This window comes from Amblyraja radiata, unplaced genomic scaffold, assembly GCF_010909765.2.
Source record: "Amblyraja radiata isolate CabotCenter1 unplaced genomic scaffold, sAmbRad1.1.pri scaffold_1091_ctg1, whole genome shotgun sequence".
NCBI lineage: Eukaryota > Metazoa > Chordata > Chondrichthyes > Rajiformes > Rajidae > Amblyraja > Amblyraja radiata.
Window position 1 is genome coordinate 6,114 of NW_022630273.1, and position 22,482 is coordinate 28,595.

The 22,482-nt window shown below is 49.3% G+C and overlaps 1 protein-coding gene across 1 annotated transcript; it reads right to left on the reverse strand.

Moving 5' to 3' along the window:
- Positions 1–53: 53 nt before the first annotated feature.
- ilf2 (interleukin enhancer binding factor 2) lies at positions 54–20,648 on the reverse strand. Its single transcript, XM_033016515.1, has 12 exons — positions 20,490–20,648; positions 19,070–19,147; positions 18,867–18,969; positions 16,041–16,106; positions 13,635–13,751; positions 10,932–11,010; positions 8,836–8,923; positions 7,833–7,894; positions 6,599–6,713; positions 4,323–4,413; positions 1,518–1,690; positions 54–222 (listed from the first exon to the last, which is right to left on the reverse strand). Exons 1-11 carry the CDS (start codon positions 20,586–20,588, stop codon positions 1,542–1,544), a joined length of 1,047 nt encoding a protein of 348 aa, XP_032872406.1. The 5' UTR covers positions 20,589–20,648; the 3' UTR covers positions 54–222; positions 1,518–1,541.
- Positions 20,649–22,482: the final 1,834 nt, after the last annotated feature.

Genomic DNA, 22,482 nt, shown 5'->3' on the forward strand with positions numbered 1-22,482 from the left:
ACTGCTGCTCCATTATAGAGTCCTTCAGCCATGTTACTGACAGACGAGAAAAATGAAATGAAAGAAAGGCTTTATTGCAAATTGAACGAACTACAAAAATAACACGATGAGTAGTAGGGATAAAAAGTAACAAACGGTTGCGGTGGAAGCTGATCCGGCAACAGGAATGGCGTGTGTGTGTGCGTTTATTGTCCGACTGTTTCTCAGCTCCTGGGGACTGATCTGAAAGAGAAAGGAAAGCCAAAAACATGGGCGGGGGAAGAGGAAAAATATTTTTTAGATGTCTCTGATGTTCAGAGCATATTGTACACCACTCTATACTGCACACGTGGTCAACTTACAGAATAGCAAGCTTACAGAGATTAAAGTAGCTGATAATGATGCCACGAGGTGCCATGCCAGATGCGGCTGGGCTTGTACACTCTGGAGTGTAAAAGGATGAGAGGGAATCTTATTGAAACATATAAGATTGTTGAGAGTTTGGACACGCTAGAGGCAGGAGACATGTTCCCGATGTTGGGGGAGTCCACAGAACCAGGGGCCACACACACACACAGTTCAATGTGATCATGGCTGATCATCCCCAATCAGTACCCCGTTCCTGCCTTCTCCCCATATCCCCTGACTCCGCTATCTTTACGAGCCCTATCTAGCTCTCTCTTGAAAGCATCCAGAGAACCGGCCTCCACCGGCAGAGAATTCCACAGACTCACAACTCTCTGTGAGAAAATGTGTTTCCTCGTCTCCGTTCTAAATGGCCGACCCCTTATTCTTAAACTGCGTGTGTGTGTGGCCCCCTGGTTCTGGACTCCCCCAACATCGGGAACATGTTTCATAGAAACATAGAAATTAGGTGCAGGAGTAGGCCATTCGGCCCTTCGAGCCTGCACCGCCATTCAATATGATCATGGCTGATCATCCAACTCAGTATCCCGTACCTGCCTTCTCTCCATACCCTCTGATCCCCTTAGCCACAAGGGCCACATCTAACTCCCTCTTAAATATAGCCAATGAACTGGCCTCGACTACCCTCTGTGGCAGGGAGTTCCAGAGATTCACCACTCTCTATGTGAAAAAAGTTCTTCTCATCTCGGTTTTAAAGGATTTCCCCCTTATCCTTAAGCTGTGACCCCTTGTCCTGGACTTCCCCAACATCGGGAGCATCTAGCGTGTCCAAAATCTTAATAATCTTATATGTTTCAATAAGATCCCCTCTCATCCTTTTAAACTCCAGAGTGTACAAGCCCAGCCACTCCATTCCCTCAGCATATGACAATCCCGCCATCCCGGGAATTAACCTGGTGAACCTACGCTGCGCTCCCTCAATAGCAAGAATGTCCTTCCTAAAGATAGCGGAGTCAGGGGATATGGGGAGAAGTGTGGCCCTTGGTTCTGGACTCCCCCAACCGGCACTTTACTCCAGCGTTTTGTGTCCAGCTTTAAGCTGTAGCTCGGTGGACGGGACTAAACTAAAAACTGTATGAAGCTGAGAGTATGAAGCTGACCAGTGAACCTACTGCTGAATGATGTCCAACGTCCCTTCATTCTGTGGTCTCCATGTTCTCTTCTTCCTCCTCCGCTCCCTCTGTCGGTTCGTCCTCTCCTTCCTTCTTCTCAGGAGGCTTCTCGTAGGCCTTCTCCGACGGCGTCACGATCACCCCATCCCAGGTGGACATCTCGACAGCCAGGCCTGGGGAGAGAGCCACAGAGTCACACAGCTGGCGCGGGCAACAGGCCCTTCGAACTCCTCTCCCCATCCTCGCCCCCCCCAAGTTATATCCGGAGAAAAACAAGGAACTGCAGATGCCGGTTGACCAAAGGAAATGCACAAAGTGCTGGAGTAACTCGCCGGGACAGGCAGCGTCTCTGGAGAGAAGGAACGGGCGACGTTTCGGGTCAAGGTCCTTCTTCAGTCACCCGTTCCTTCTCTCCCGACCCGCTGAGTTACTCCAGCACTTTGTGTCTATCTTCAATTTAAAGCAGCACCTGCAGTTCTCCCCTACACAGATAGGGATGGGGGATCAGGAACCAGCAAGGGCAGAGGCGAGAGGGGAAAGATTTAACAGGAACCCGAGGGGCAACTTCTTCCACATGGGCGGCGGTGGTTTTATGCAACGAGCGGCCAGAGGAGGTCATAGAAATAGAAATTAGGTGCAGGAGTAGGCCATTCGGCCCTTCGAGCCTGCACCGCCATTCAATATGATCATGGCTGATCATCCAACTCAGTATCCCGTACCTGCCTTCTCTCCATACCCTCTGATCCCCTTAGCCACAAGGGCCACATCTAACTCCCTCTTAAATATAGCCAATGAACTGGCCTCGACTACCCTCTGTGGCAGGGAGTTCCAGAGATTCACCACTCTCTGTGTGAAAAAAGTTCTTCTCATCTCGGTTTTAAAGGATTTCCCCCTTATCCTTAAGCTGTGACCCCTTGTCCAATGGTCGCTTGGGCAGGTAGGACAATGATGTTTAAATGACACTTGGACAGGACAGGCTTGCGGTGATAGGGGCCAAACACGGGTAGGTGGGACTAGTGTGGATGGGGCATGTTGGTCGGCAAGGGCAAGTCGGGCCGAAGGGCCTGTATGGCCATCAGGAGGTATATGGGCCAAACGCAGGCAAAAGGGTCTGGTTTAGATGGGGCACCTACACACCTGCCTCAACTACTTTTGTTCCATGTACTCACCGCCCTGTAATACTATATGCTGCACTCCCTGGTACTTTTTGGCTTTGCACGACCTATTTTAATTACACATGGATTTATTGTGCTTGCGTAGTATGGTCTAATTGTTGGGCCGAAGGGACTGTTTTTATGCTGTGCGATGCTCTGACAAGGGGGAGGGGGGGAGCGAAGGAGAGGGGGGGGGAGCGAAGGAGAGGGGAGGGAGTGGAGGGGGGGGGGGGCAGCGGAGGAGTCAAGTCAAGTGTATTTGTCACATCGGGACGACAGATGGCACAATGGGCCAAGTGTTCGGCTGGCAACCGGAAGGTAGCCGGTTCGAATCCCGCTTGGAGTGCATACTGTCGTTGTGTCCTTGGGCAAGACACTTCACCCGCCTTTGCCTGTGTGTGAATGTGTGTGAGTGATTGGTGGTGGTCGGAGGGGTCGTAGGCGCAGATTGGCAGCCACGCTTCCGTCAGTCTGCCCCCAGGGCAGCTGTGGCTACAGAAGTAGCTTACCACCACCGAGTGTGACTGAGGAGTGAATGAATAATGCGATGTAAAGCGCCTTGAGTATTAGAAAGGCGCTATATAAATCCCATCCATTATTATTATTATTATTATACACATACGAGAAGAAAAGTGGCAATGTTTGCGGATTGTGCTAAAAAACGACAATTTTAAGAAGACACCACACAACAGTAAATTAGGTACACAAAAATGCTGGAGAAACTCAGCGGGTGCAGCAGCATCTATGGAACGAAGGAAATAGGCAACGTTTCGTCCCGAAACGTTACCTATTTCCTTCGCTCCATAGATGCTGCTGCACCTGCTGAGTTTCTCCAGCATTTTTGTGTACCTTCGATTTTCCAGCATCTGCACAGTTCCTTCTTAAAAACAGTAAATTAGTCCCTGGTGAGATAAGAGTTTACAGTCCTGACGGCCTGTGGGAATAAACTCCGTCTCGTCCTCTCTGTTCTCACAGCGTGACAGCGGAGGCGTTTGCCTGACCGTAGCAGCTGGAACAGTCTGTTGCTGGGGTGGAAGGGGTCCCCCCATAATGTTGCTGGCTCTGGATCTGCACCTCCTGGTGTATAGGTCCTGCAGGGGGGGGGCGAGTGTAGTTCCCATGGTGCGTTCGGCCGAACGCACTACTCTCTGCAGAGGCTTCCAGTCCTGGGCAGAGCTGTTCCCAAACCAGATTGAGATGTTTCCAGTCGGGATACTTTCTACAGCCCCAGAGTAGAAGCACTGAAGGATCATCAGAGAGACTCTGAATTTCTTCAGCTGCCTGGATAGGCAATGCCTCCAGAATATACCTTTCAATAAAATAGTTGTGTGTGTGTGTGTGTGTGCGCGCACATGCATGTGTGTGTGTGTGTGTCTGTGTGTGTGTGTGTGTGTGTGCGCACATGCATGTGTGTGTGTGTGTGTCTGTGTCTCTGTGTGTCTGTGTGTGCGCCTGTACGTGTGTCTGTGTGCATGTGCCCATGGTGAGTTCAGCCGAACGCACTACTCTCTGCAGAGCAGTTCCCAAACCAGAATGTGATGTTTCTGGGCAAGATGCTTTTTCGGACAAGAGGGGGGGAGGGGAGATAGAGGAGAGAGGCAGTGGAGAAGGGGGGAGTGGGAATTGAGAGGCAGGACCATGCATGACTTACTGCTGGCGTCTCCTTCGAGTCCTAAGATTTTCCGATAGCCGCCGTGGGAGAGAATGCGGACCAGGGTCTGAGCTGTGAAACACACCATGTCCTAGACAAAAAAAAAAAACACTTGGGTGTTACCAGACAATAGACAACAGGTCCAGGAGTAGAGGCCATTCAGCCCTTCGAGCCAGCACCGCCATTCAATGTGATCATGGCTGATCATCCCCAATCAGTATCCCGTTCCTGCCTTCTCCCCATATCCCCTGACTCCGTTATCTTTAAGAGCCCTATCTCGCTCTCTCTTGAAAGCATCCAGAGAACCGACCTCCACCGCCCTCTGAGGCAGAGAATTCCACAGACTCACAACTCCCGGTGAGAAACTCCGAAGAAGGGTTTCGGCCCGAAACGTTGCCTTTTTCCTTCGCTCCATAGATGCTGCTGCACCCGCTGAGTTTCTCCAGCTTTTTTGTGTACCTTCCCTGTGAGAAAAAGTGTTTCCTCATCTCCGTTCTAAATGGCTCACTCCTTATTCTTAAACTGTGTGTGTGGCCCCTGGTTCTGGACTCCCCCAACATCAGGAACATGTTTCCTGCCTCCAGCGTGTCCAAACCCTTAACAATCTTATATGTTTCAATAAGATATACCCTCTCATCCTTCGAAAAGGGCGCACAGTCAAGGACTGGTGTTATAACAAAGCCCCAAACTTTCTATTACAAGAGCCTGTCCCCACCGGTACTGGCGCAGTGAGGCAGCCACTATCTCGGCGAGATTAATGTTCCCCAGGGCTGCACTTGAGGCCACAAACTAATCACTCAGGTTGCATGTCTGTCTTTTTTTTAATTTTTTGTCTAGTTAAATGTAGTGTTTGGTGTTTTTTAATACTCGTTTTAAATGTGTATATGTGTGGGCGGGGGGGCAGGGGGAAACTGTTTAAATCTCTTCCCTGTCTGGGAGACCCGACCTTTTCCCTGTTGGGTCTCCGTTGTCGTTGGGGCCTAGCACCGTGGAGCGGCCACCAACCTGAACGACCCGGGGGCTCGGGAGACTGCGGACTACTCACCATCTTACGTGGGGAGCGGTGGTGACTCCCTGCTGCGACTCGATTCCTGGGGCTCGGAGGCTCCAGCAACGCAGCCGCAGGTCCGGTGGACTGGGACATCGGGAGCTCGCGGGTCCGGGGGGAGAGAGAGACCGCTTCCCGGAGCTCCCGCAACGCGACTTCTCCAGCCCGTGTGGCGGGGTTGGAACGACCTGGAGCGGGGTCATACATCGCCCGGCGCGGCTTCATGGCCGTGGGACATTCCAGCGCCCGCCGGGGGCTCCAACTTCGAGACTTCTAAACCGGGAGCGGGGCCGTAAATCGCCCGGCGCGGCCTAAAATGGCCGTGGGACTTATCATCGCCCGCCTGGGGCTTCGACATCGGGAGAGACATGGAGAACAGGGGAGAGAAAAGACTTTGCCTTCCATCACAGTGGGTCCACTGTGATGGATGTTTGTGTGAATTAAATTGTGTGTATGTCTAGGAATTGTCTTTATTTGTATGGCTGTGGAAACAGAATTTCGTTTGAGCCTCACTGAGGCTCAAATGACAATAAAATTGTATTGTATTGTATTGTATTGTAAAGTATGTTGAGAGGAGGGTGTTTTTAATTCTGGGTCCCGCATACAAGAACAGGACTGATTCTCTGCTAGTTACTCTCAAACGGAGGCAGTAACTCTACCGCTGTGCTACTCCGCTCATATCAAAGGAACAACTCCATTCAAGGACCCAAGCAGTCGTTCCAGGTGTGACAGAGGTTCACCTGCACTTCCTCCAACCTCATCTATTGCATCCGCTGCTCTAGATGCTACATTGGTGAGAGCAAGCGCAGGCTTGGCGATCGTTTCGTCGAACACCTCCGCTCGGTCCGCAATAACCTACCTGATCTCCCGGTGGCTCAGCACTTCAACTCCCCCTCACATTCCCAATCCGACCTTTCTGTCCTGGGCCTCCTCCATGGCCAAAGTGAGCAACACCGGAAATTGGAGGAGCAGCACCTCATATTCCGCTTGGGCAGTCTGCACCCCAGCGACATGAACATTGCCTTCTCCAATTTCAGGTAGCCCTTGCTGTCTCCTCCCCTTCTCAGCTCTCCCTCAGCCCTCTGGCTCCTCCTCTTCCTTTCTCCTTTCTTCTTCCCGCCCTCCCCCACCCTACATCAGTCTGAAGAAGGGTTTCGGCCCGAAGCGTTGCCTATTTCCTTCGCTCCATAGATACTGCCGCTCTACCTTCGAAGGAACGCTCTCCTACCTGTTGCTCGAGCGTCATCACGGTGTGCACACGGAAGTTTCCACTTTCGCAGGGGTCTGTAATTCCGACTGATCCGGGCAGGAACAAGCCTGCTGCAAGGAGCTGCAAGCACCGCCTGTGGGAGACGAATAATCCAGGAGTCATGTGTAGGAAGGAACTGCAGACGCTGGTTTAAACCGTAGGCACAAAATGCTGGAGTAATTCAGCGGGACAGGCAGCATCTCTGGAGAGGAGGAATGAGTGACCCTTCTTCAGACTGAAACGTCACCCATTCCTTCTCTCCAGAGATGCTGCCTGTCCCGCTGAGTTAATCCAAGTGTCAAATAATTAAGGCTACTTGCTCCACACATCAACCTATTGGCAAAATAAATTCCTCCTCATCTTCCTAAAGGAACGTCCTTTAATTCTGAGGCTGTGACCTCTAGTTCTAGACGCTCCCACTAGTGGAAACATCCTCTCCACATCTGAAGAAGGGTCTCATAGAAACATAGAAAATAGGTGCAGGAGTAGGCCATTCGGCCCTTCGAACCTGCACCACCATTCAGTATGATCATGGCTGATCATCCAACTCAGTATCCTGTACCTGCCTTCTCTCCATGCCCCCTGATCCCTTTAGCCACAAGGGCCACATCTAACTCCCTCTTAAATATAGCCAATGAACTGGCCTCAACTACCTTCTGTGGCAGAGAATGCCACAGATTCACCACTCTCTGTGTGAATTTTATTTTCCTCATCTCGGTCCTAAAGGATTTCCCCCTTATCCTTAAACTGTGACCCCTTGTTCCGGACTTCCCCAACATCGGGAACAATCTTCCTGCATCCTGCCTGTCCAACCCCTTAAGAATTTTGTAAGTTTCTATACGATCCCCCCTCAATCTTCTAAATTCTAGCGAGTACAAGCCGAGTCTATCCAGTCTTTCTTCATATGAAAGCCCTGACATCCCAGGAATCAGTCTGGTGAACCTTCTCTGTACTCCCTCTATGGCAAGAATGTCTTTCCTCAGATTAGGAGACCAAAACTGTACGCAATACTCCAGGTGTGGTCTCACCAAGACCCTGTACAACCCGAATCGTCACCCGTTCCTTCTTCCCAGAGATGCTGCCTGTCCCGCTGAGTTACTCCAGCGTTTTGTGTCTATTTACATCAGAGAGAGCTGAAGATACACACAGCACCATCACAACAATCCATCACCCGCCACCCTCCCCCCACCGCTCAAAATACCCCTGTATGTACCTGAAGCCAACGTTTAGTGCCAAAGGCTGCCGGGATGGGTTGTTCATTACAGCAGAGTGACCCTGCAAAAGATTTTTGAGTTGAGTTGAGTTGACTTGACTTGGAGTAGGTCAGTAACATGTGTAACAAATCTTGAAGCAAAGCTATTTTATAAACCACTAGACCAGGTGGGACAATAAATGTCCTTTGTCACTTTGTGTCAATCCTAACATACTGAGACTTGCTGGTAGGCAAAAATGCAGGAGAAACTCAGCGGGTGAGGCAGCATCTGTCTCAGTCTGAAGAAGGGTCTCGACCCGAAGCGCTGCCTATTTCCTTCGCTCCACAGATGCTGCCTCACCTGCTGAGTTTCTCCAGCATTTTTTGTCTACCTTCAATTTTCCAGCATCTGCAGTTCATGGAAACAAAGAAAATAGGTGCAGGAGTAGGCCATTTGGCCCTTCGAGCCTGCACCGCCATTCAATGCGATCATTCGATTCTGCTCCTATCATAGAAACATAGACAATAGGTGCAGGAGTAGGCCATTCGGCCCTTCGAGCCTGCACCGCCATTCAATATGATCAAGGCTGATCATCCAAATCACCTGCCTTCTCTCCATACCCCCTGATCCCTTTAGCCACAAGGGCCACATCTAACTCCCTCTTAAATATAGCCAATGAACTGGCCTCAACTACCTTCTGTGGCAGAGAGTTCCAGAGATTCACCACTCTGTGTGAAAAATGTTTTTCCCATCTCGGTCCTAAAGGATTTCCCCTCTATCCTTACACTGTGACCCCCTTGTCCTGGACTTCCCCATGTTCCTTCATAAACATCTTAAATATTAAGACTGGCTGTTGTTATTTACTGGTGGCAAACTGGTGTATAAGCTCAGCACAGCATGAAGCCAGATCTAAACTGCGATCTCCTCACTCTGCACGGCTCAACCTCAGCCTCGGACTCGATCGGTTTTAGCGTGCAGTCACATAGATGTATCAGGGCCCTCCAGCAAGACAACGGTACATACCAGCAGATCAACGATCCACGGGGTTAAAGGCTCGAATCCAGGGAAGCGACACCTCAAATCCTTCATCAGCCGAATCAGCACCTTAACTCTGAGAGTAAGTATGAAAGATGTTATCCCAACCGTGAATAAACTCACAGCCTCTGTGAAATAAAGCACGGTGGCTCAGCGGTGAAGGTGCTGCCTCTTTCTGGACAGTAACTCGACTGCCGCATTACTAAACAGAGCAATGAACGTCTGACGCGGCAGCACAACAGACATGTCAACACGGCACTCCGTAAACACCAGAATTAATGAAGTGCACGAACGCACAGAGACACATACAGACACGCGCACTGACTTTAGATTAGATTAGATTAGATTACCTTTTATTGTCATTCAGACCGAAGTCTGAACGAAATTGAAGCAGTCATACATACAATACAATACAATACAATAAAAAACAACAATAAACACATATTAACATCCACCACAGTGAGTCCACCCAACATCTCCTCACTGTGATGGAGGCAAAAGTCTTAGGTCTCCAGTCTCTTCCCTCCTCTTCTCCCAGACACACACACACACGCACAAAGGGCCACACACGCAGACAGGGCCACACACACAGACACACGCACGCACACACACACACACACACACACACGCACGCACACACGCACGCACACATACGCACAGACACACAAAACACACACACGCACGCACACACAGATACACAAAACACACACACACACACACAGACAGGGCCACACACACACGCACAGAGACACACACGCACGCACACAGACACACACGCACGCACACAGACAGGGCCACACACAGACACACAAAACACACACACACAGAGACAGACAGGGCCACACACACACAGACACATACACACTCACACACAAAATGCCCCCAAGTCTTTGTAGTTCAGAGTTTATTTGGAGGTTGCAGTATTTCATAGTTCGTACAAAATACTGGATGAAGTCAGCACACAAGTTATAGGAGTAGAATTAGGCCATTCGGCCCATTGAGTCTACTCTGCCATTCAATCATGGCTGATCTCTCTCCCTCCTAATCCCATTCTCCTGCCTTCTCCCCATAACCCCTGACACCCGTTCTAATCAAGAATCTATCTATCTCTGCCTTAAAAATATCCACTGACTTGTGGCCTCCACCGCCGTCTGTGGCAATGTGTTCCACAGATTCACCACCCTCTGGCTAAAGAAGTTCCTCCTCACCTCCTTTCTAAAAGACCCCCCTTTAATTCTGAGGCTGTGACGTGTGGTCCTAGACTCTCCCACTAGTGGAAACATCCTCTCCACATCCACACACAAACACACACACATATATATATACACACACGCACACTGACACATACACAGAGACACATATATTTAAAAAAGCTGACAAATAAATCAACAAAAAACAACAGTGCAAAGACAAGAACAATGCCCTGAATCTTGGTGATTCAGAGTTTATTTGGAAGTCGTAGTGTTTCATACACTATAGGTGCAAGAGTAGGCCATTTGGCCCTTCGAGCCAGCACATTCACTGTGATCCTCCCCAATCAGTACCCCATTCCTGCCTTCTCACCATATCCCACGACTCCGCTATCTTTAAGAGCCCTATCTAACTCTCTTGAAAGCATCCAGAGAATTGGCCTCCACTGCCTTCGGAGGCAGAGAATTCCACAGACTCACAACTCTCTGGGTGAAATGGTTTTTCCTCATCTCCGTTCTAAATGGCCCACACCTTATTCTTAAACTGTGTGTGGCCCCTGATTCTGGACTCCCCCAACATCGGGAACAAAACTGTGTGTGGCCCCGATTCTGGACTCCCCCAACATCGGGAACATGCTGCCTGCCTCTAGCGTGTCCAATTACCTAATACATCTTATATGTTTCTGTCAGATCCCCTCTCATCAGTCTAAATTCCAGCGCATATATCCTGATGGGTGCAGGGGGGTGAGAGGGAGGGAGGAAATATGAGAGGGAGTGAGAAAAAAAAGGAAGGAGAGAGGGAGGGAGACAGAACCAGCTCAGGACCAAAGAATGGTTCGGATGAAGTCGGCACATGAAGCCCTTCCCAAGAGGAGCAAGCCGACATTGACTTACGTGGACTGAGACGAGTTTTCCTCGAACCAACGAGCATGTCGGATAGCTGCCAAAGCACTCTGCAGGACCTTGATATCCACTGGAAGAGAGAGACAGAGGGGAGGCATCAGCAGGGCATGCAACAGAGAAAATCAGCCGCTCGTTCAAGCCACAGAAAATGGACTCTCCAATATTAATGGTAGACAAAAATGCTGGAGAAACTCAGCGGGCGAGGCAGCATCTATGTGAGCGAAGGAAATAGGCGATGTTTCCGGGTCGAGATCCTTCTTCAGATATTAATGTGGAGGAAGGAACTGCCTATTACTGAAGAAGGGGTTCGACCCGAAACGCTGCCAATTTCCTTCGCTCAGTCTGAAGGGTCACGACCCGAAACGTTGCCTATTCATTCGCTCCCCCCCCCCCACCACAGTCTGAAAAAAGTTCTCAACCCGAAATGTTGCCTGTTCCTTCGCTCCCCCACCACCCCCACATCAGTCTGAAGAAAGGTCTCGACCCAAAACGTCACCTATTCCTTCGCTCCATAGATGCTGCTGCACCCGCTGAGTTTCTCCAGCATTTTCGTCTACCTTCGATTTTCCAGCATCTGCACAGTTCCTTCTTGAACAAGGATGCTGGTTTAAAACCAAAGGGTGACACAAAAAGCTGGAGTAACTCAGCAGGACAGGCAGCATCTCCGGAGAGAAGCAATGGATGGCGTTTCGGGTTTCGACCAGAAGATCAGAGGTCTGGACCCGAAATATTCAACATTCCTTCTCTCCGGAGATGCTGCCCGTCCCGCTGAGTTACTCCAGCTTTTTACGTCCATCTTTGGTTGGTAGTTAGGGAATTTGGTAGAACAACACCAGACACCATGTTCAGCACGGGCATTGGGGGCTGAAGGGCCTGTTTTCCGTGCTGTACTGCCGCGGCAGAGCTGCCAAGTTTTGTCAGCGCATTTCAGTATTCTAGTACCTGAAATCAGTATTTTGCTGAGGAAATCAGTATTTTTACACTGTGCCATTTTGAAGAAAAAAATGTTTGTTTTTTATGTGGTCATACCCATGTAAGAGTACAAGAATGCATAACTTTGCTACCAATTGACATGTCTTCTATACACATTACTTGACAGTGCATGCATTGTCATCTCTTTGTATACTGCTGTTTGAACGGCTGCTTCCTGCTTTTAGCACCAGATGATGATGTGGAAGCCATTTTGGAATCCTCCCTCTAGCATGTCCAATCCCCTAATAAATCTTATACGTTTTTGTCAGATACCCTCTCATCCTTTTAAATTCCAGCACATATATCCTGATGGGTGCAGGGTAGGGTAGAGAGGGAGTGAGAGAATAAGAGAGGGAGGGAGAAAAAAAAGGAAGGAGAGGGAGGGAGACTGAATCAGTTCAGGACCAAAGAATAGTTCGGATGAAATCGGCACACGTAGCCCTTCCCAAGAGGAGCAAACCGACATTGACTTATGTGGACTGAGACGAGTTTTCCTCGAACTACCTAGCGTGTTGGTCTCTCTCCCTCCTTCCTCTCTTTCCCTCCTTTCCCCCCCTCTTATTCTCTCCTTCTCCCTCCCCGAACAGTCCGTGACCCATAGCGCTATGTGTAGAGCCCATAGCGCTATGTGTAAAGGCAATAGCCCTCCAGCTGGTAACGCTATAATTAGAACCGACAGCGCTGTTTAAACCTGGAGCGGGACAGTCAGATCGAAACTTACAAAAATAATCATCCAGATCTTGAAATTTAAAATACTAATAAATTTAATCTGCTATAATTTTTTTAAGAGTTGCAGTATGACTTTTTATATCCTTGCATTTTTTAAGCAGCAAGATGGAACAGGAAGTCGGGCCGATTTAAAAAACAATCCGTATTCTACAAAGCAAATCCGTACATCCCTATTCTGATCGCAATTCCGTACAAAATACGGAAAATCCGTACTACTTGGCAGCTCTGCCGACTCTTCTGTGTTCCAGCATCTCAGAAGCCAAAGGGAGTGGGAGATTGCAACCTTCACGTGGTCCGCCCTGTTTCGACGAATGCAATCAGCCTGGCGTGCACAATCAAATGAGGACGGCGGTGCAGCGCTGGAGCGCCATTGCGGGGCAAGCGGTGCCTTGCCTGGGTCGCCGCGCTGGAACTCCGGTGAGCTGGGACCGGCGTTAAAAACATCGCGGAGCTGCGGCGCTGAACTTTCCATCGGGAGCCTGGGATCTCGCGACGAGATCGCCAGTTGAGCTCCATTCGGCGCGGCCTTGTCGGCTCCGGAAGCCACGGTCTCGAGTAGGGAGGCGGCCGTTCCAGGGTTCCCATGCCGCTGAGAGGACTCTCTCGACGCCGGAACATCATCACCCGGCGAGGACGGCCTGGAACATCGGGCCTCCGTAGAGGCAACTGTGGAGGCCTCAATAGGCCCGACTATGGGTGGACATTGGGGATGGGACTGGACTTTGTGCCTTCCCCCATAATGGGAACCATTGTGGGGGGATGTTTTTATGTTAAAGCTATTTATTATTGTTGTGTTTGTATTCTTTTTTATGTGCTGCATTGGCAAAAGGAATTTCACTACATCTAGGTGTATGTGACAATAAATCAACCTTTGAACCTTTGAACAAGTTGTCCTACAGCTTTAGGCTGTGCACGCCGCACGAAAGAAGAAGAGGAATCTGAGGCTTCTGGCTGAGGATGTGGAAAAGATTCGGAAAAGCCAAGCATACTCACAGTGGAGCTCCGGATCGAGCTTGCGCAGGTTGGGTGGTACAGTGGTGATCAGAATTTTAACGGTGGCATCCGGGGAACTGATCTCGAAGCCGGTCTCGTTGGTGATCATGGTGAGCGCTGGAAGCAAATGGACGCGTTAGTCCGTAAATACGGTAACACCAAGCACAGATACAGCGCGGAAACAGGCCCTTCAGCCCACCCACCAACCAACCATCCCCGCACACTAGCACCATTAACAAATTGTGAAAGGTCTAGACAGAGGAGATGTGGAGACAATGTTTCTACCAGTGGGAAAGGCTAGGACCAGAGTCAAGTCAAGTCAATTTGATTTCTATAGCACATTTAAAAACAACTCTCGTTGACCAAAGTGCTTTACATCAGTGCAGGCACTAACGTACTACATACAGTGGTACATAGATCTAACAATACATACGTAAATACATACATACAGCATTCCATCAGAGGACCTCAAGAAACGGTTGAGAGTAGAAATAAGTTTGAAGTCTCGACTTTGAGTCGATGGAGGGGGCAGATCTGATGGGAAGAGGGATGCTGTTCCATAGTCTAGGAGCTGCAGTCGCCCCAGAGCTTATGCCTAGACCGCGGGATGGTCAGTAACCCCAAGTTGGCCGATCTGAGGGACCTGGAGGTGGTGTGGTGGGTAAGTAGACTTTGAGAGTAGAGAGAATAAAACTGACTTGACTTGACCGGTGGCAGGGGCGGAAAACCCGGGGGGGCCAGAGGGGACACGTGTCCCCCCCTCCCCACCCACCATGTTTTGAGAGGTGGGGGACACTCCCCCCCCAAGTTTTTGTGATCCGATTTTAAAAGTGATGATCGAGGGCGCGATGATTGGAGGAGGGAGACGTGGCACAGACCTGTTCCTCATCCGCAGGCAGGATCGATCCCGGCCGGGTCTCTGGCGCTGCCCCGAGTGCCCCCCCCCCCCCCACACACGGGTGGCCAGAGAGGTCGGGAGTCAGACGCGAGCTGTACCCTCAGGCCCACAGCCAGCGCAGAGAAACAGCGCTAAACCCAGCCCAACTCTGCCTGTCCCGCCAGGTGAACGTACAACCCTGGATGGACTTGCGGGAAATATGTCCAGCGCGGAGAAGCAGCGCTGGTGTCCCGTCAGTCCAGACAGGGCTGTTGGTTAACCCGGTGAGACTTGGCTCTTGGTTTCTTGGTCCTCCAAAATATTCCAAATGGAATTTAAACTGGAGGTGGTGGAGGGAGGGCTTAAGCCAGAAAGGGTTATTGGGAAGAAAAAGCTACTTTAAATGTAGTTGCATCTGGTTGGGTAACTATAGTTGGGTGGAGATTATTCCATGCTTTAATTGTGCGGGGGAAGAACGAATTGCTGTACCAACACATCTGTCTTTGTAGCTGGGATCACAAATTGGGGTGGGAGAGAGAGGAATGGGGGTGGGAGGAGGAGGGGGAAGAGAGGGGTGAGGAGGAGGAGAGGGAGAGGGGTGAGGAGAGGGAGATGGAGTGGGGGAGGAGAGAGGGGTGTGGGAGGGGAGGAGAGAGGTGTGGGGGAGTGGGGAGATGGGGTACCACTATGAGGTGCCACCTCCAGTTTAAATTCCATTTGGAATATTTTGGAGGACCAAGAAACCAAGAACGAAATCCCTCGTCTGCTCCTAATTGGTTTGGGTTTGGTGTAGGTCTTGAGACAGGCAGAGTTGGCCCAGCCAGAACGGCCAGGAACATCGGGCCTCCGTCGAGGTAATAGCGGAGGCCTCAATAGGCCTGACTTTGGGTGAACTGGGGATGGGGACTGGACATTGTGCCTTCCCCAACAGTGGTAACCATTGTGGGGGGACGATTTTTTTTTGTGTGTAAGTAAACATGTTAGTCTGTGTCCAAGATGGCTGTCGGAAGGGAGAGTGGACGCTGGCACGGTTTGGCTGCCGCTGCTCTCTCTTCACATTGTGTTTTTGATTATTTGTCTTTGGATCGAATTCTGTTTTTAATTTGTGTATTGGTGATGTCTTTATTATTTATTTTATTCCGGTTATATGTTTTATTATTCTTGTTAATCTCTGTAAGGTGTCCTTGAGACTTTTGAAAGGCGCCCACAAATAAAATGTATTATTATTATTAGAGTTGTGCTGCATTTAGCGCTGGATTGAGCCTCTGCTCTATAATCTTTGCTCCGAAGCCTCGCGCATGTGTGTGTGAGTTGTGCGCATGGCTGCCACAAAATTGTGTTCCCTGTCCCCTCCATGTTTTGATAGCGAGTTCCGCTCTTGACCGGTGGGTCTCTGGCGCTGAGAGGCAGCAGCTCCTCCAGCTGCGTCATTGTGCCGCCCAAACGCCAGCGTGTAATCAGCAAATCCAGACACGGAAACAAGATAAACAAGGAAAGGGGGTAGCTATAAGAAGTTAGCCGGCACTTACTCTCAGCAGGTTCTTGGGTCCGGAGAGTCTCCACCACTTTGTTCCCCAGAGCAGCCACGGCTTCCACTTCAGGGCAAAGAAAAACAATGATCAGTTAGCTGTGAGGGTGAAGAGGATGTTTGTGTGTAAGTGACTTGTGGGGAGGGGAAGGGGGTGAAGCAGAAATTAGTTGCAAAGTGAGCAATAACTTTGAGATCTCGAGAGGAAGCAAAGGCTTAAGGGCCTAGAAACATAGACAATAGGTGCAGGAGGAGGCCTTTCGGTCCGAGCCAGCACCGCCATTCATTGTGATCATGGCTGATCGTCCCCAATCAATAACCCATGCCTGCCTTCTCCCCATGTCCCTTGATTCCACTAGCCCCTAGAGCTCTATCTAACTCTCTCTTAAATCCATCCAGTGATTTGGCCTCCACTGCCCTCTGTGGCAGGGAATTCCACAAATTCACAACCCTCTGGGTGAAAAGTCACAGGGGGATCCAGTCTTAAATGACCTCCCCTTTATTCTAAGACTGTGGCCCCTGGTTCTGGACTCGCCCAACATTGGGAAAAATTTTCCTGCATCTAGCTTGTCCAGTTCTTTTATAATTTTATATGTTTCTATAAGAACCCCCTCATCCTTCTAAACCCTAGTCTTTTCAATCAGTCCGAAGAAGGGTTTTGGCCCGAAATATTGCCTATTTCCTTCGCTCCATAGATGCTGCTGCACCCGCTGAGTTTCTCCAGCTTTTTTGTGTACCTAGTCTTTTCAAACTTTCCTCATATGACAGTCCCGCCATCCCAGGGATCAATCTCGTGAACCTACGCTGCACTGCTTCAAGCTGGGTTAGTTCCAGTACTTTGTGTCTAAAACCCCGACAAATTTGCTGGGCTTCTCCAGTACTGATCCCTGTAAAGATCTAGCTTTGGTCGAAAGATATAACTCCACGAAAGGAGAATGATAAACAGCAGAAGGAATGAAACCTAAACATCGAGTGAATGAGCTGCAGGGAGATTAAGCAGATTGTCCGTCTCGCAATTTCCCCAACATTACATGTCGGAGATGGATACAGGAAATGCAAATTACGTCAAAGGGGATTAATAACAGAAGCTGAGAGCTCGAACAATGTATTCAAGCAGCAAACGTTACACAGAGCAATTAACTCCAGTACGCAAGATCAAGGGAGCTGAAACTCCGGGGTTATCTTGAAGCTAATTGTTACCACAGCAGGATTATTATAAGAGACTGAGAACCCCATACAGAGCAAAACGCTTTATCCTCATCCCTGACTCGGATAACAGCACGGCATGCTGAAATAGATAACCACCTTATGAAACATTTGTTGTTAAATATTTTGTGGCCGTGCTGTTTTTTCAAAGACTCTGCCTGAATCACAGGGGCAGAGAACTAAACTGGGCGGCCCGCTGGCACAGCGGTAGAGTTAACCATATAACAATTACAGCACGGAAACAGGCCATCTCGGCCTTTCTAGTCCGTGCCGAACACTTATGCTGCCTCAACAGAGGGCTCGAGGCCCCCGACCGCGGGAGAACAAAGAAGGGAAGAGAGTGAACTTTTTTTCCTGCCTTCCATCACAGTGAGGAATGTGGAGGAGTCACTGTGGTGGATGTTCACGTTAAAATGTATTGTGTGTGTTTTGTTGCTTTTGACGGCAGTACGGCAAATCAAATTCCTCGCATGTTGCAAAACATACTTGGCTAAGAGACAATAGGTGCAGGAGGAGGCCATTCAGCCCTTCGAGCCAGCACCGCCATTCAATGTGATCATGGCTGATCATCCCCAATTGGTACCCCGTTCTTGCCTTCTCCCCATATCCCCTGACTCCGCTATCTTTAAGAGCCCTATCTACCTCTCTTGAAAGCATCCAGAGAACTGGTCTCCAGTGAGGCAGAGAATTCCACAGACTTACAACCCTCTGTGAGAAAAAGTGTTTCATCGTCTCCCTTAATGGCTTACTCCTTATTCTTAAACTGTGGCCCCTGGTTCTGGACTCCCCCGACATCGGGACTCCCCCTGCCTCTAGCGTGTCCAACCCCTTAACAATCTGATATGTTTCAATGAGAAGTACCCTCTCATCCTTCTAAACTCCTAATAAAATATGATCAGGAGTGATTTAGTTTAGTTTAGAGATACAGCGCGGAAAAGTCCGCATCGACCAGCGATCCCCGTATATCAACACTATCCTAAACACACACTAGGGATCATTTACATTTATACCAAGCCAATTAGCCTACAAATCTGCACGTCTTTGGAGTGTGGGAGAAAATCAAAGATCTCGGAGAAAACTCACGGAAGTCACGCGGAGAACTTACAAACTCCGTACAGACAGCGCACAAAGTCAGGATAGAACCCGGGTCTCTGGCGCTGTGAGGCAGTAGCTCTTCCCGCTGCGCTACTGATAATTATACTTAATATAATTAGGTATAATTATCTATTCAACATATGGACAATAAACAAAAATCTGCAGCCTCCTTGCGCTCTGGTATTTTATTTAATTCACATGTTTAATCGATAATGTTTTATTATTAATGTTTGGGGTGGAAGATTGCAACCTTCACGTGTTCCGCCCTTTATTCGATGAATGCAATCAACCTGGCGTGCACAATCAAATAGAACAAGCTGTCCTACAACTTTATGCTGTGCACACCATACGCAAGAAGAAGATTAATGTTAAATGTTTTATGTTTCATTCCTAACTGTCACTATATGTCATGTTGTCATTTGCGGGCGGAGCACCAAGGCAAATTCCTTGTATGTGAATATACTTGGTCAATAAACTTATTCATTCATTCATTCAATGACGGTTTTTCGATTAGTTTAACACTCACAGGTTGGTAAGATCTTCAGGATAACGACAAGGTCGGCGACATTATGACCCATCATCATGGTTCCCTTCTTATACGAGCCAACTTGACGCACCTCTTCGATTTGCTTTGGGAGAATGGAAAAAACAACAAACTTCAAAATCCACTTGCAACAAATAAAAGAGCATGAATTTATTGGCCGAACATCAGGAGATTGGTGAACCTACCACTTCGAAGTTGCCTGGGGCCACAATCAGATTATCGATGACATTGTTGATCTTCGTGACGAGGGATAGTATCGAAGCCTAGAAAACAACAACATTGTCACTGGAAGAGAAACACCAGAGATTTTCAACAGCAGGATGTGTAAGGAAGAACTGCAGATGCTGGGAAGTCGAAGGTAGACACAAAATGCTGGAATAACTCAGCGGGTGAGGCAGCGTCTATGGAGAGAAGGAATTGGCGGCGTTTCGGGTCGAGACCCTTCTTCAGACCGATGTCAGCTGAGGGAGCGGGACAAGGAGAGATGCTGCCTAAAGGGGCGGTCCCACTGCGGCGACCTAATTGACGAGTTTAGAAGAGTTTGAAAAAAAGTGTCACGTTGAAGACCTCCTTCAACTATGTTGAAGACTAGCTTTGGGAAAATTGGACACCGAATAGTGGAGAGTGAAGACGACCCCCTTCGACTATGTTGAAGACTATCTACGACTACCTTCGATTACCTACGACTAACATGCTGACCTACTACGACTAAACCTACGAGTAAAAAAATAATTTAAAAAACTGAGGCCTCGAGTGCGCGGGGACTACTCTGGAGCGTGAAGGAGAGTTACAAAGACCTCCTAGGACCTCGTGTCGATAATGCTGCGAGTATGAGTCAAGGGCAAACTCTTCTGAACTCGCGGATTAGGTCGCCACAGTGGGACAGCCCCTTTACAGTACTAGAGACCCTGGTTCGATCGTGACTACGGAATTTCTATATTCTCCCCGTGACCTGCGTGTGTTTTTCTCAGAGATCATCGGGGAAAATAAACTAAACTGAAAGGGGAGGTGCTTGGGCGTGGAGCGGGAGGTCGTGACAATAGACAATAGGTGCAGGAGTAGGCCATTCGGCCCTTCGAGCCAGCACCGCCATTCAATGTGATCATGGCTGATCATCCCCAATCAGTACCCCGTTCCTGCCTTATCCCCATATCCCCTGACTCCGCTATTTTTAAGAGCCCTATCTAGCTCTCTCTTGAAAGCATCCAGAGAACCGGCCTCCACCACCCTCTGAGGCAGAGAATTCCACAGACTCACCACTCTCTGTGAGAAAAAGTGTTTCTTCGTCTCCGTTCTAAATGGCTTACTCCTTATTCTGGTTCTGGCCTCCCCCTACAGCGGCAACATGTTTCCTGCCTCTAGTGTGTCCAAGCCCTTAACAATCTTATATGTTTCAATGAGTGTCCAAGGAAGGCGATGGCCAGATGCCCCGCAGCAGACTGGGGCTCGCCTGGAAGGGGCACCGCTTATAAGAACTAGAGCGCGGACTGGACTTGTGAAAATGGCGCCAGGCTTTCTCTTGCACGTGGGCTCAGTGTACTATTTCTGCACCCTCTTCTCATCGGGGATGTGGCAAAAGCTTCCGAAGAACATAATCATCCTCACCTGTTCCGCAGGAGTAGGGGACAGATCTTGGTTTCGCTTGAGCAAGGCCTCACTCAAAGTGGTTTCATCTGGTGCTGGCTTCACCCTGGGGAAAGCCATCTCGCACTGCAAAGGAACACAAGGCAGTGAACGGCAAGAGAAAATCTTAGGCGTACGATTAAAGGAATAGCTGCTCGTTGCTTTGTTTATAAAGTTTAGAGAAACACCGAGTCCGCGCTGACCAACAATCACCCATACTCTAGTCCAGGGCCACATCCGGCCCGCCACGAGATTTTATCCGGCCCGCAACACGGCCTCCACCACCCTCTGAGGCAGAGAATTCCACAGACTCACCACTCTCTGTGAGAAAAAGTGTTTCCTCGTCTCCGTTTTAAATGGCTTACTCCTTATTCTAGTTCTGGCCTCCCCCTACAGCGGCAACATGTTTCCTGCCTCTAGTGTGTCCAAGGCCTTAACAATCTTATACTCCTGCTAGAAAGTCTGAAGAAGGGTTTCGGCCCGAAACGTCGCCCATTTCCTTCGCTCCATAGATGTTGCTGCACCCGCTGAGTTTCCCCAGCAATTTTGTGTACCTTCGATATTCCAGCATCTGCAGTTCCGTTTTGAACACAAGGTCTTAACACGTTCCGTGCAGGGGGCTATTTAGCGGGTTCAGTGGTAGCGCGGGAACTTACACGTCAGTTTGCCGTGGGATATCAAGTTGAGGGTTTGTGTGCAGCTGCTGACGAGTAACTGTCGATGGCCCCGGGGAGACGATGAAGATCAGCGATAGCGGTGGCCCCAGTGAGTGAGTGAGTGTGTGAGCGAATGTGAGAGTGAGCATGTGAGTAAGTGTGTGCGTGCGGGTGTGAGATTGTGAGTGAGTGTGAGCGAGTGTGATTGTGAGTGAGCAAGAGTGTGTGATTGTGAGTGTGTGTGAGTGCGTGTAAGTGTGTATGTGTGATTGTGAGTTTGCGAGAGTGTGTGATTGTGAGTGATTGTGTGTGTGTGTGAGAGTGTGTGTGAGTGAGTGTGAGTGTTGTGTGTGTGTCAGTGAGTGAGTGTGTGTGTGTGTGAGTGCGTGTACGGCCCTGCAAAAATGTGCCAAATATAGAACATGGCCCTCATGCTGAAAGGTTTGGAGGCCCCTGCTCTCGTTCAATGTTATCCCAGTTTGACATCCTACACACTAGGGGCAACGTACAGAAGCCAATGGACCTTCCAACCAGCACATCTTTGGCATGTGGTGGGAACGGCTCGGTGACATTGTAGCGAGCTCCCTGCACAACACCAACCCCAGCAACGGTGATCTTCTGAGGACCGTGCCTTGGGTTGCACGGTGCACTTTGGTTTGGCACCGTTATGGTCACCACGGTTACTCGGTATTACCGCCATTAATTGAATGTATTTTTGATTTTCAGATATTATCTGCGTGTTGATGGGCGCTGTGAAGCTGCAGCAAGAATTTCTTCCCCATGCGGTATGAACATTGACTTCTCTAATTTCAGGTAGTCCCTTTTCTCTCCTCCCCTTCTCAGCTCTCCCTCAGCCCACTGGCCCCAACTCTTCCTTTCTTCTTCCTGTCCCCCCCACATCAGTCTGAAGGAGGGTTTCGGCCCGAAACGTCGCCTATTTCCTTTGCTCCATAGATGCTGCCTCACCCGCTGAGTTTCTCCGCCATTTTGTCTACCATTAATATTAGTGAGTCCATTTCTGTGGCTTCGATTTTCCAGCATCTGCAGTTCCTTCTTAAGCAAGAATTTAATTGTTCTGCTGTCGTTATTTGCAACACTCGAACATTCCCCACACTTGAATCGGGAGGGAACTAAACTGTGAGGCTCGTAGATGAACGTTATCAAGATCAATAGATTAAGGAAACGGGGAGGAAATTGGCCGGTGTTTACTGTTATGAAACGCAAGTTAATCCACCGAGTCCAGAGTCAATTGAATTCTTGTTAAATAACACAAGGACAAGCTGTCGAATGAACCTCAGCTACAGTGCTCATGCATCATT